The 12,597-nt window shown below is 37.1% G+C and overlaps 5 protein-coding genes across 6 annotated transcripts in view; 1 reads left to right on the forward strand and 4 right to left on the reverse strand.

Annotated features, from left to right (window-relative positions):
• Positions 1–1,315, reverse strand: part of LOC104784052 — a 2,793-nt gene extending 1,478 nt beyond the window's left edge. Inside the window, exons 1-7 of the mRNA XM_019244310.1 lie at positions 1,255–1,315; positions 1,107–1,163; positions 785–1,030; positions 625–686; positions 472–528; positions 278–371; positions 44–184 (exon numbers count right to left, since the gene is read on the reverse strand). Coding sequence (XP_019099855.1) covers positions 44–184; positions 278–371; positions 472–528; positions 625–686; positions 785–853 — 423 coding nt within the window. The 5' untranslated portion in view covers positions 854–1,030; positions 1,107–1,163; positions 1,255–1,315. The remainder of the gene's footprint in view (positions 1–43; positions 185–277; positions 372–471; positions 529–624; positions 687–784; positions 1,031–1,106; positions 1,164–1,254) is intronic.
• On the reverse strand, positions 2,440–3,759 carry LOC104781226 (ATP-dependent RNA helicase DEAH12, chloroplastic-like). The gene is made up of 2 exons (XM_010505836.2): positions 2,759–3,759; positions 2,440–2,673 (listed from the first exon to the last, which is right to left on the reverse strand). The coding sequence occupies exons 1-2, from the start codon at positions 3,646–3,648 to the stop codon at positions 2,595–2,597; spliced, it is 969 nt and encodes a 322-aa protein (XP_010504138.1). The 5' UTR covers positions 3,649–3,759; the 3' UTR covers positions 2,440–2,594.
• LOC109124759 (pentatricopeptide repeat-containing protein At3g53700, chloroplastic-like) lies at positions 3,858–6,270 on the forward strand. Its single transcript, XM_010505838.2, has one exon. It carries the CDS (start codon positions 3,897–3,899, stop codon positions 6,159–6,161), a length of 2,265 nt encoding a protein of 754 aa, XP_010504140.1. The 5' UTR covers positions 3,858–3,896; the 3' UTR covers positions 6,162–6,270.
• LOC104781229 (probable ADP-ribosylation factor GTPase-activating protein AGD6) lies at positions 6,572–8,975 on the reverse strand. The gene is made up of 4 exons (XM_010505839.2): positions 8,060–8,975; positions 7,888–7,977; positions 7,031–7,551; positions 6,572–6,908 (listed from the first exon to the last, which is right to left on the reverse strand). Exons 1-3 carry the CDS (start codon positions 8,852–8,854, stop codon positions 7,033–7,035), a joined length of 1,404 nt encoding a protein of 467 aa, XP_010504141.1. The 5' UTR covers positions 8,855–8,975; the 3' UTR covers positions 6,572–6,908; positions 7,031–7,032.
• LOC104781230 (cation/H(+) antiporter 20) overlaps positions 12,259–12,597 on the reverse strand; it is a 6,099-nt gene continuing 5,760 nt past the window's right edge. Inside the window, exon 6 of one of the 2 annotated variants that reach the window (XM_019244771.1) lies at positions 12,259–12,517. In XM_019244771.1, coding sequence (XP_019100316.1) covers positions 12,301–12,517 — 217 coding nt within the window. In that variant the 3' untranslated portion in view covers positions 12,259–12,300. Of the gene's footprint in view, positions 12,586–12,597 lie in introns of both variants that reach the window. The other variant, XM_010505840.2, reaches the window with a different exon arrangement.

The following is a 12,597-nucleotide window of genomic DNA, read 5'->3' on the forward strand; positions in this document are numbered from 1 at the left end:
ATTAAAGATCCAGGAAAAATTTCCCGGGCCAAACTTAACGTACTTGATGTTCAGTCATCTTTGTGAAGCCAAATTTCTTTATCCAGATAGACTCGGCTTCTTCAGCTGCTGGGAGAAGCAAGTTCTCAACATTCAGAGAGGAAAGAAGATTCTCAACGCAAGCAAACAGGCCTTGAAAGTAGCCCTATAGAACCATTAACCAAATTGCTTTTGTCACGAGTTATAAAAACAAGCGAATCTGACACAGTAAATAAACATGGGATGTACAAAAGCTTACCCTTCCCTGATACTCTCGGCTTGTAGCTACCATCGGAAGTTCTGCAACTTTCTGACCAAATATCCTAAGCAGTGCGGCAGAAACAACAAGGGAACTAAAAATGCAGCCAAAAAAAAAAAAAATTAGGAAGATCTAGAGATGGTGAAAGAAGCACAGAGAAAGAAAGATAAAATGCATCAAGAACACAAGCATACTTCACCATCAGGACCAAGCAATACATTCCTCCAAACTCCTGGCCTGATATATTTCTCCTGCAACATGTTGCCAGAGTTACCGGGATGATCAATTACTATGAACATATGAATGAACGAGGAACTTAAATCTGAGTTTATCACAGTACCGCTTACCCATAGACCATGACAGGAATGAGATCACGACCAGACGTTGCCACAATGGGATCAAAACACTCCTGAAAAGTAAACTCGTTCGCTAATCAGTTAATAAAATAAATTTACAAGCCAGACAATACACAAACTGATTTGAGCACATTTTTAAGTCTAAGCATACCCTGAAGATAGCAGCTGCTCGTGAAAGTAAGGGTAGATGCTCTGGGTATCGACTTTTTCCTCTAAGCATCCTCCATTCCACAATATCTCCGTTGTCAATATATATTCCTTTTTCTCTGTATTTTCTGCTTATTGTGTCTAACAAAAGCGAGGGAATTGTTTGTGGCCCACATGAAGCAGAGCTTTGAAGAACTGTGTGAATCCTGCTGCAGTCACTACAGCAGAACCATTTATCTTGGGGGATTCCCTACAGCATTCAGGAAAGAAGTTGAGAGAGGTTCAATGAACTCGTGAACACAGACCACCAACATTACATGACTTACTTTCAAATCACAAAGCTCATTTTCCCTGAGACAACCGACGTGGTACTCTTTTTCACACTTCAAAGAAAACATGAAAAATGACCATTAGACAAGATAGACGTGGTTAAAGAAAATCTTGGATAAGAAACCAATAACAACAAATACCTACCTGGTCACAGAGAATAACTGTCCTACCATCAAATTTCCCAATGCTAAAATCATGTGACCTGTCAGAAATGGCGAGAACGAATAAACAGAGTGGAGAACACGTGTTACGCGGCAACGAACCAGAACGAAAAGCTCTCTCTATTCTATTAGCGGTCCCTTCTTTTTTCTTTTTTCAACTTTTAAATGAGTGAGATGAGAGAGAAGAGAGATGAAGAAGAAGATGACAAAAGCAAAATTAAACGATGATGCATTTTATAGGTTTCCAAATAAGAAAACTTATCCAATTGCAAACAAATAACCCAAAAATAAAACATCACACATGGTTGATAAAATTATAAATATTTTTTAGAATCAATAGATTTTAACAGTTTTTTTTTTTTTTGACGAACAGATTTTAACAGATTTAGATAGATAATTTTACAGATTTTTAAAATATCTTATTGGTGGAATAATTGAAAATTTTATTAAGCGGGAGAACTGGAATTTATTTTTTAATTTCTAGTGTTGATTTGAGGTGACGAGTTCGATCCTCTCCAGTCTCCCATCACATCCTTTAAAAATTACTGAAAGAGTAAATTTGCCATCCATATTGGTTTAATGTACATACTACATAATAGTAGTAATACTATATTTTCATAGAGAAAGAGGTCTCTATCTTAGTCACTTGATCTAAATGGCACTGGTTCCACAACAAATTTCAACTACTGATTAAAGAAGCTAAAACGTAACAAAGGAGAAAAAAAGGTAATAATCATATTATAGAGTGCGACTTATTTTTAAGATAAAGGATGATAATTATTCTCTCTTTTGTGGCTGGAAAACAGTAGATTAGTTAGCAAACAGCGAGGTTATAGGGAGACAGCTAGATATCTCAATGAAAATAATTACACTAACTTCTTCATGTTAAAGTTTCAACTATTCCATATGGGGAGAAGAGATTTGATCTAGTAAGTTTGTATTTCTTCTTCAATGCAATAATTTGGAGACTGTTTCTTACCTTTATTACACATGTGTGACACGTTTTTGGGCAAAAGAAGAAGAAAATGTAAAAGCTAGAGATACATAGAATAATGGTATACGATGATCTTCGGACGGTCAAGGCAGGAAGTCGAGATAGGACTCGAGAAAATGAGTTTTATCTATGGCAGAAAATCGAAGATATATATATTGAAAAGAAAACGAGAAATATCATCAAAGATGTTACAAGATGTAACAAAAGAGATTAGACTTAAGAGAAGAGGCTTAAAAACCATTACATATTTTGACCAAATAGAAATCCATATCCATATAAAGCTTAAGCTTAGCTTTAAAGAAATAGATAATAACAGTGCTAATAATATATCAACGCCTACAATTATAACAATAATGAGAATGATCCCTAGATGGTGTTCCACAATTGTAGCAAAAAGCCAATCCACACCTGCATCATCGAGGAGTTAACAAAGATAAAACACTTTTCTTTAAACACAGACAAGATGAAGAAGAAGAAGAAGAAGATACATTACCTGCACTTCATGTACAAGCAGCCTTGAGACTTTTCAATGTAGAATTTGCAGGAAGGACACCTTCTCCATTTCTTCTTCTTCGCCATATTCGCGAGCAAAAGATCATCTGTACCTCTTTCGTTCTCGGCCATCTTCTGAAACTCCTCGCAAGTGATCTCCGGATGCCACGTAGTCCCACACTCCACACACACCATCCTATGGCAATGAGGACACTCCGCATCCTTCATGTTCTTCTCACTCTCGTCCAAGAAGAGCAAAGCAGAGCAGTCTTTGTACGGACAGTAGATTCTCCTCGAACGCATCACCACTGCCTCACACAGAGCATCACCCCACCGATCAAAAACCTCTCTCGGCAAGATTCCACGACACTGGTCCGGCTCCAGCCGACCGGAGCAGCTAGAGACAGGGCACTCGATCGAGAGAAGGTTGTCTTGTAATTTCGCTGCTATGTATCTCGAGACACAGTCGCTGCAGTAGAAGTGAGAGCATCTACTGATCCAAAACGACTCAATCACGGATTTTGATTCGACACATATCTCGCAGTCGAAGGTCGCCGTCTTTTTTGACGCCGAAGACTGTCCCTTTTCGAGTTTGGTAAAGGTTGGTGGTGGGAAACAGAGGATTCTGACATCATCATCGTCGTCGTCGTCGTACTGATCAAGATCTATGTAAATTGGAGATTCTGATTTGACTGGGGTGTGAGGAGAGCATACCAAGAGACGTTGGAGTTTCCGATCACGGTCGTAACTCTCAACGGAGATAGCGTCACGCTTAGTGGAACCACGAGTCGAGAGAGGTTTGGAGAAGATGAAACAATCGGAATTGTCTCCGTCGTCGTTTACATCTCCGGGAAGATCAACGATCACTGCATTAACTGACTGTGTCGCCATTTCAAAAAACGACGATTCCAATTCGCGTTCGTCTAAGAAATCAAAATTAGGGTTTACAGATCACTCCTACTTTTTTGCTTTGCATTTTGGGCTCAGTCTCTTCATCAATCACATCATCAACCTAAAAATCGAATTTTAATAAATTTATCCGGTTAACGTTCAAACCCGGTTCGACCGTCGGTTATTAAAAAATCCAAATCCTTAAACCCCTTGCTTCATCTTCAGTCTCATCATCTTCTCTGGGAACTATGGCTTTCTCTTCCTGTCTCAAATTCTATCCATTTTCAATCTCTCAAGCTGTAACCCTAACTCATCAATCCTTCTCTCTCAAGTTAACTCCTCCTTCTTCAACCATCTCCTTCGCTTCTCCTCACTCCGCAGCTCTCTCGTCTTCTGATGTCAAGCTTCTCGACTCACTCCGTAGCCAGCCAGATGACTCCGCAGCGCTTCGTCTCTTTAATTTGGCCTCTAAGCAGCCCGATTTCTCACCTGAACCTGTTTTATACGAGGAGATTCTCCTCCGGTTAGGTCGGTCTGGTTCGTTTGACGACATGAGGAAACTTCTCGACGATATGAAGAGGTCGGGATGCGAAATGGGTACTTCTCCTTTCTTGGTTTTAATCGAGAGTTACGCTCAATTCGATTTGTACGATGAGATTTTAGGTGTTGTTCATTGGATGATTGAAGGATTCGGGTTGAAACCCGATACCCATTTTTATAACCGGATGCTGAATCTTCTCGTTGATGGGAATAATCTGAAGCTTGTTGAGGTTGCTCACACGGAGATGAGTGTTTGGGGGATTAAACCAGATGTATCTACGTTTAATGTTTTGATTAAAGCTTTGTGTAGAGCTCATCAGCTTAGACCTGCGATTTTGATGTTGGAGGATATGCCTAGTTACGGTCTTGTGCCTGATGAGAAGACGTTTACAACGATTATGCAAGGGTACATTGAAGAAGGAGACTTGGATGGAGCTTCGAGAATTAGGGAACAGATGGTTGAGTTTGGTTGTTCATGGTCTAATGTCAGTGTTAATGTTATTGTTCATGGTTTCTGCAAGGAAGGGAGAGTTGAAGACGCTCTCAATTTTATTCAGGAGATGTCTAATCAAGGCGGGTTTTTCCCGGATCAGTATACGTTCAACACTTTGGTTAACGGTTTGTGTAAAGCAGGGCATGTGAAGCATGCTATTGAGATTATGGATGTGATGCTTCAAGAAGGGTATGATCCAGATGTGTATACTTATAACTCGGTGATTTCGGGTTTGTGTAAACTTGGAGAGGTGAAAGAAGCAGTTGAGGTTCTTGATCAGATGATCACTAGAGATTGTTCACCAAACACGGTCACGTACAACACTTTGATCAGCACATTATGCAAGGAGAATCAGGTCGAGGAAGCTACGGAGCTTGCCCGCGTTCTCACCAGCAAAGGGATTCTTCCTGATGTTTGTACATTTAACTCGCTGATCCAAGGTTTGTGTTTGACTAGGAATCACCGGGTTGCGATGGAATTGTTTGAAGAGATGAGGAGCAAAGGATGTGAGCCTGACGAGTTCACTTACAATATGCTGATTGATAGTTTATGTTCTAAAGGGAAGCTAGATGAAGCTTTAAACATGCTTAAACAGATGGAATCGAGTGGCTGTGCACGTAGCGTGATAACTTACAACACTTTGATTGATGGGTTTTGTAAAGCCAACAAGATAAGAGAAGCCGAGGAGATATTCGATGAGATGGAAGTACATGGGGTTTCAAGAAACTCTGTTACATACAACACACTCATAGATGGGCTTTGTAAAAGCAGGCGAGTAGAAGACGCGGCTCAGCTCATGGATCAAATGATAATGGAAGGACAGAAACCTGACAAGTTCACATACAACTCGCTTCTAACACATTTCTGCAGAGGAGGTGACATAAAGAAGGCTGCTGATATCGTGCAGACCATGACCTCAAACGGGTGCGAACCAGACATTGTGACCTATGGAACCTTGATAAGCGGTTTGTGTAAAGCAGGTAGAGTTGAAGTTGCAAGTAAGCTTTTGAGGTCAATTCAGATGAAAGGGATTGCTTTGACTCCACACGCTTATAACCCGGTGATTCAAGGGTTGTTTAGAAAGAGGAAAACAACTGAAGCTCTAAATTTGTTTAGAGAAATGCTTGAGCAGAATGCAGCTGCACCTGATGCAGTCTCTTACAGAATCGTTTTCCGTGGGCTATGTAATGGAGGTGGACCGATCCGTGAAGCGGTGGACTTTCTTGTTGAGCTGTTAGAGAAAGGCTTTGTGCCTGAGTTTTCTTCTTTGTACATGTTGGCTGAAGGTCTTCTAACTTTGTCAATGGAGGAGACACTGGTGAAGTTAGTTAACATGGTGATGCAGAAAGCAAGATTTTCGGAGGAAGAAGTTTCAATGGTGAAAGGTTTGCTTAAAATCAGGAAATATCAGGATGCTATGGCCACTCTTGGTGGCGTCTTGGACAGTCGCCAGCCAAGGAGAACTTACCGGTCAAGATGATACCTTTGAAAAAGTTCACACTTCCATATTCGTAGACGATATTGTATGTTGTTCAGAATATGATTTCCTGTAGAATTTTGGAGTAAATTGTTTGCTGGTCAGTCCACTCTATATTTTGCTCAATAACCATCCTGGGTCGTAATTTCAACCACAAGCGTCGTGTACTCAACAACCATATATATGTTTAATTGTTGGGTCTGTGGGATACAAATAAAAAAGCATCTGGATTCTCCACTAAAACAAGTGCATACTTGTTCAATCAAGTAGGTGCGAATCCACATATGTATCAGTGGAGAACGGCTTCGTCACTTCCACATCCAATAGTGGATTTTGTTATGGATCGAACCAAACATTCTTTAAACCTGCTAAATACTTTTACCCTTTATAGAAAAATGCCAAAACAGCATAACTTATGCGTTTAGAAAAACCACATTATCACGCTACCAATAAGGCAATTTTGAGAAAAAGAATGTTCAGTTGTGATTACAGTTGAAGATAAATCTAAATTGTGAAAGACTACAACCAAAAAATCTTTAGCGAGCAGTCGGCTATGGATCTTGTATAAATACGTTACTCATTAACACATGAAGAAAAAGATATCAAGATACTGCCAACTTTTGAAGAAAAACAGACCTGTGGGGAAAGGATGAAAATGGTTTTAAGATGAAGTTCAATCTTATCTTATATTCAGACCACGACGGTCCCAGCCTTAATTAATTAGACACTGTCGCCAGCATTTTGAATCACCTATCCAAAAATAGAATGAATATAGCGTTACTGGTGATTCACCTATCCAATGATAAAAATGAAAATAGCGTTTTCTGCTATTATTTAACTTTTAAAGCAACATGACCTTAAAGCTTGCTTACCCTTAGAGAAAACCTCCACCAGTCCAAGCGGTGTCTGATTTCCCGTTGTGACCAACAGATTTCTGATCGCCTGCACTTTGGTAATGACCATCGAACCCATCATCTTTGGCATCATGATCATCCCAACCAGTCCAGCCATCATCATCATTAGAAGCTGATGACCCCTTTGGAGCTGCTGCTTCTGTCTTCCTATTCTCATTCTCTCCCCAACTATCCCAAGAATTTGACTTCTGTGAATTGTTGTACTGACCGCTTGATGATGATTGTGACCTTCCTCCTCCAACAGATGGATTCGCTGCTTTGTTCCCATTTCCAAAGTTTTGGTAGTAACCATTGCTCTCACTCTCACTCTGCTGATTCCAGCTTGTTGTTCCTTCTTTAGTGTACTCTCCTACTTTCTGTGTCGCCATTGCCATTACTCCTTTCATAATTCCCCATGTCCTATGTCCTATCTCTGTTGTCTTAGTCGCTACTACGTTTACAGTTTCACTCACCTTGTGATCATACCCACCTTCCTTCACCTGCAATAAAATGGTTTCTTATCTGAATTTGACTCCACTATTCCAAAACTCTATTGCCAGCAGTATTCTGGTAAACTAGAAATGAACAGTGAGTATCCAAGAATTCTGGTTTCTACAAAGTTATAAAAGAATCTCACTAGAGGTGTCCTAGAGGAGGCATTATTAAGATTCGAAAAAATCAGCCTCAAGAATCAAGTTTTTGCTAATAATAAACACAGTGAAGCTAGAAAGAACACTAAATTTTGTCGGCGAGCACATGAGGAGTTTATTAAGCAAGCGCAGGAACTAGAAATTTCACAACCTCTATGGAAAACAAATCAAGCAGAGACTAGTTACCTTGGATGTGAACTCCTTGGTTCCTGTTTGAACAACACTTGCAGCTGACTGAGCTGCAGATGCAGCAACCAGAGACAGTCTTCCAAAACCCTACAATTTTTAAGAAGGAATCAACACAACAGGCGAATAAAAGGAATTCACTACCCCCATTCGAAAAGCATCATAAATTCACCTGAGAAACAACGGAGAAAACATCATCCTGTTGATTATTTCTCGGTGGTGGAGCCGAGCTTGATCCGAATCCAACATACTTGCCACCTTGCGAAGGAGGAAGACCTTCAGGCTTAGACTCATTCTCCGCCATTCTCCTCGCGAAGAAACTCTCTTTCCCCGCGGCAGAAGCCTCCAGCTGGGATCGAGTGTATATATCCTCAGATGACTTTGACTTCACCGGTGCACCTCCTCCTCCTCCTCCTCTAGTTCCCGATGCCCTAAAATCATTCGCTGATTGATTCCGTCTCATATCAGTTGAAGAAGATTTGTAGGATTCATCGTTATCCCAACTATCCCATCCTCCTCCACCTCCCTGAGCCAACGGAGGCTTCTTCTTATTCATCCCCGCACCTCCTCCTCCTCCAACCGCTTCCTTAACAACCGGCGGATCCTTCCAAGGCCTACCTTCAGCTAAAGCTTGGATCCGGTCACGATACACAGAAGCTGCGTTTGAATTGTATTTGGAGATGATATCTGTCTCCTTAGCGATTCCGTATTGCGCGAAGAACTTGTTGAGCCGTTCGTTGCCACCAGCTTCCATCTTCTTGATCTGGATCTCAGACCATGAATCCATGGTGACGGATCTGACGAAGGAGATGTGAACGCCTAAGCCTCGGTGCTTCCCGGAGCATTCCAAGCACATGAAGATCCCGTAAGAAACCGAAGCCCATTGAGGGTTCTTCTGAGCGCAGTCGACACATACCTTGTTTTCAGGCTGAGATTGGAGACTACGTAATTGTCTCGCCGCCGCCATGTTTCCCGGAGCTCCGATCACCAAACCTGAAGCAGATCTGATCCAAATTTCACAGTCACAGACTCTGCTGCTGAGATTGATCCGTTTTTTCTCTTCGGTTTTATTTTGTACGTGTCTCTCGCACATGTGAGAGATATGTAATGATAATTGATTTTATTTAAAAATATTAGTAGTAGAAATAAATTGGTAGGCGTTAGTAACCATGGTTATGTTATCATGTTTACGGTTTATTAACTACCAGTTACAATTAGAAATTTTGTTTAATCTTAACCGTAACTATTTAATAAACGATTAATTAAATATGGTTCCAGTTGAAATGGTTACGGTTATATATGATTACGATGATTTGATAATATGATATGATTAATATTATTTGATAATACAATATAATTGATATTATTTATTTATAATTAATATGTTCTTTTAGTGTACTCATATTTTTATATATCATATAATTCATATTAAATAAATAATTGTAAGTATATTTTATTATGTTTTTAAAACGGTTACGGTTAACAAATTATTGATTAACTATGCGGTTAACCAATGATATGGTTACGGTTAATTAACAGTTATGGTTAATAAATTTAACTATATATTTACGGTTAACGGTTTGGTTTTTAGCTATTTTATACGGTTATGGTTTAGATACGGTCCGAATTATGGTTACATCTTAATTTTGGTCATGCCTCGGACAGTCGGGATAAGCCTAGCGCCTAGCAAAAAATTGGAAATTAATCGAGACTAGTTATAGATTATTTTATTAAATTAATAATAAAATAAAAATATATAGTACTAAATATTAGTATAATTATATTTATGTTAAAAGAAAAAATATCAAATAAAATATAAAACTATATTTTTAAAATTATGGTAAACACATAAAAACGTAATGTTATGATTTTCATTAAAAGTTTGTACATTAGTTATTGTAAAAAATCATAAACTCTTAATTTAAATGTCTAAATAACAAAAATATATATGTTTGATTTATATTTGGCTTAAAAAATAATCAGTGTACACAAAATAAAGCGGAAAGTAACCAGATTAGACGAATTATAATCAAATTAGACAGTTATAATCAAACAATCTTTGCTATGCAGGAATCCCCTATATATTAATAGATAAACACTCTTGAAAAAATGTTGATGTGTCGTCGCCAGATAGCTCGAAGCATATTTTAGCAAATAAACCCTATTAATTAATCTTAATTACATCTATGCCATTACAAACTTAAATAAAAATTCATTAAATAAATTAAACTATTTGTAGTCATTTAATTTGAAACTATATTATACTTCTTTAAAAAACAACAAATTAATTTCTTTTAAAAGTTTAATAATTATTATTGTTTTATTAAAACAAATTTCATACAACATTTTTCACCGCGTTAAAATTATTATTTACTTTCAAATATTTCACAGATAAAATATATTTTTATATAAAATAAACGTAAATTTGAATAAAACAAAAAAAAAGAATTATTTACATATTTTATTTTATACAAACAAATATCAAATCCCAGATAATAATTTTATTTAAATTGATTTATCCGCACTATGTGCGGGTTGTTACCTAGTTAGTCATTAATTGAGGTGGAGAAGATGGACCTAATGATTTTATAGAGTGTAATCGATGCTATGCAAAGATTTCTAACATAGGGGTACTACGTAGTTAAAACCACTATTTGAGAACCTTTACTAATGTGGGTAGTCTTAGGACATCTCCAACTCCACCCTATTTTAGAGTCAAAATTCTAGGCCTGGGCGTTTGGATATCGGATCGGATTCAGTTCGGATTTTTTGGATTTTGGATTTTTTTGGATATTGACTATAACATCCATTCGGGTATTTATAAAATTTGGATCAGTTTCGGTTCGAATAGTTCGGATTTCGGATCCGTTCGGATATGATTGTCGATAACCAAAATTAAACTAAAAGTTATTGGACAATGTTTTATACAAATACTTTTTAATCTTATTTTACCCAAATAACCATACTAATGGAATATTAAAACAAAAAAAAAGATATAAATTAAGTAAATGACAAAGTTCTCATAAAACCATACAAATACATAAAACATATGAGGCATATCTATCGGTATATCAAACTATTTCTTATATGTTCGGTTAGATTCGGATATCTATTGGATATCGGTTCGGATAAGATAATATCCGATATCCAAAATAATGAAAACCAAAAACCAATTGGTTATTTCCTTAATATCAGTTTGGTTTTAATCCGCTTATTTTGGTTTGGATACAGTTCGGATTTTCGGATTCGGATTTTCAGATTCAGATTTTATGCCCAGGCCTACAAAAGATGAATTGCTACTTTCCAATAATAGACAAATTTCTCCGGTAGAGGCGCATGTTGGGACTTTTCATATACTCCACCGAGTCTAGCAATGAATTCATGTGACTTACTACAATCAGGAATTTTGACTGCAGAGTATGGTAGAATCTCAACATAATACTTCATTTTATACCTTTTATACTCCAAGTAGCAATTCGTCTTTCGATCCTATTTAGCCTCATCAAAATTAATTTTTGCTGGCGTACGTTTGAATCTCACAAGACTCAGATAAAAACGGCGGTTTTTAGAAAGACAAGCGACAGTAAGGAAGCGATTAGCAGCAAGCTCGTTTCTAAATATTATTGTGTTATTTTGACAAGCTTCATTCAATACAAAATACAAAGTAATGGTAAACAAAAAAGCTATGAACTGATTCATTGTTTTAAATTTAAAATATACTACTTTGTAGTGATATGAATCTAGAAAAGCGAAGTTATTTGTAGTTTTTTTTCATTGGTAGTGCTTATTGTTAGTGTAATTATAAAATAACAATTTTTTTAAGGCCATGCAAAAATTATAATACAAATGTGAACCAATTAACCTAGTGCTTTAGAACATTTAGTGCCAAAAAATTAGGCTAACCATTCAGATTAAACAAAATTAATTATTAGACTTTCGAACTGAAAATAACAAATAGAAAATTGACTCGCGCGTTTAAAGGTTTGGCTTCTGTTATTGATAAAAAAAAAACATTTTTTCTTCTCTTTAGTTTAGTTTTTTTTTTTATGAATATTTTACTGAAATAGAATTCAGCAATTGTAATTATCTTAAATATGATGTGTACATTTATATATAAAAAAATTACAACAAACTTTTTAAACAAAAAAATGTATGAATCTGATTGATCGCATATGGTGATAAAAAATTTATGCGACATATATAAGATACATTACGATCATCTACATGCATGCTAGTTTACATCTCAGCAAGATGCCCAATCAATTGGTTGATTATATGTAAACGCTATTTCTACAATTCTTACTCAATATGACAATAATATCTATGTAGATATTGTAAATAAAATCTTTATCTAAACAAGTTAACCATGCATTAAGCCAAAGTTTAAGTACTGCATCAATTTATTTATTATTATCATACAATATTTGTATCTCCGTTAATACTTAGAGCAGACTCATTAACAATTTTGGAAACTGTAATCTCCTCTACATGAGCTTTGTTATGTTGTTGAACCACAAGGATTGATGAGATTATGTGATTGATGGAAGAGGCGAGCAAATCTCCGATAGGACCTAACTCAGGATGTTCGGCCTGACGCTCAGCTAATGTCACCACCTCTGCGGACGGTAACCTTCCTCTTCCAACCACTATAAGATCAAAGTCTTTACTTTGTCCTATTGACAATATGTCTTCGATTATGTTGTTTGGTTC

The sequence above is a fragment of the Camelina sativa genome, chromosome 4 (assembly GCF_000633955.1).
Source record: "Camelina sativa cultivar DH55 chromosome 4, Cs, whole genome shotgun sequence".
NCBI lineage: Eukaryota > Viridiplantae > Streptophyta > Magnoliopsida > Brassicales > Brassicaceae > Camelina > Camelina sativa.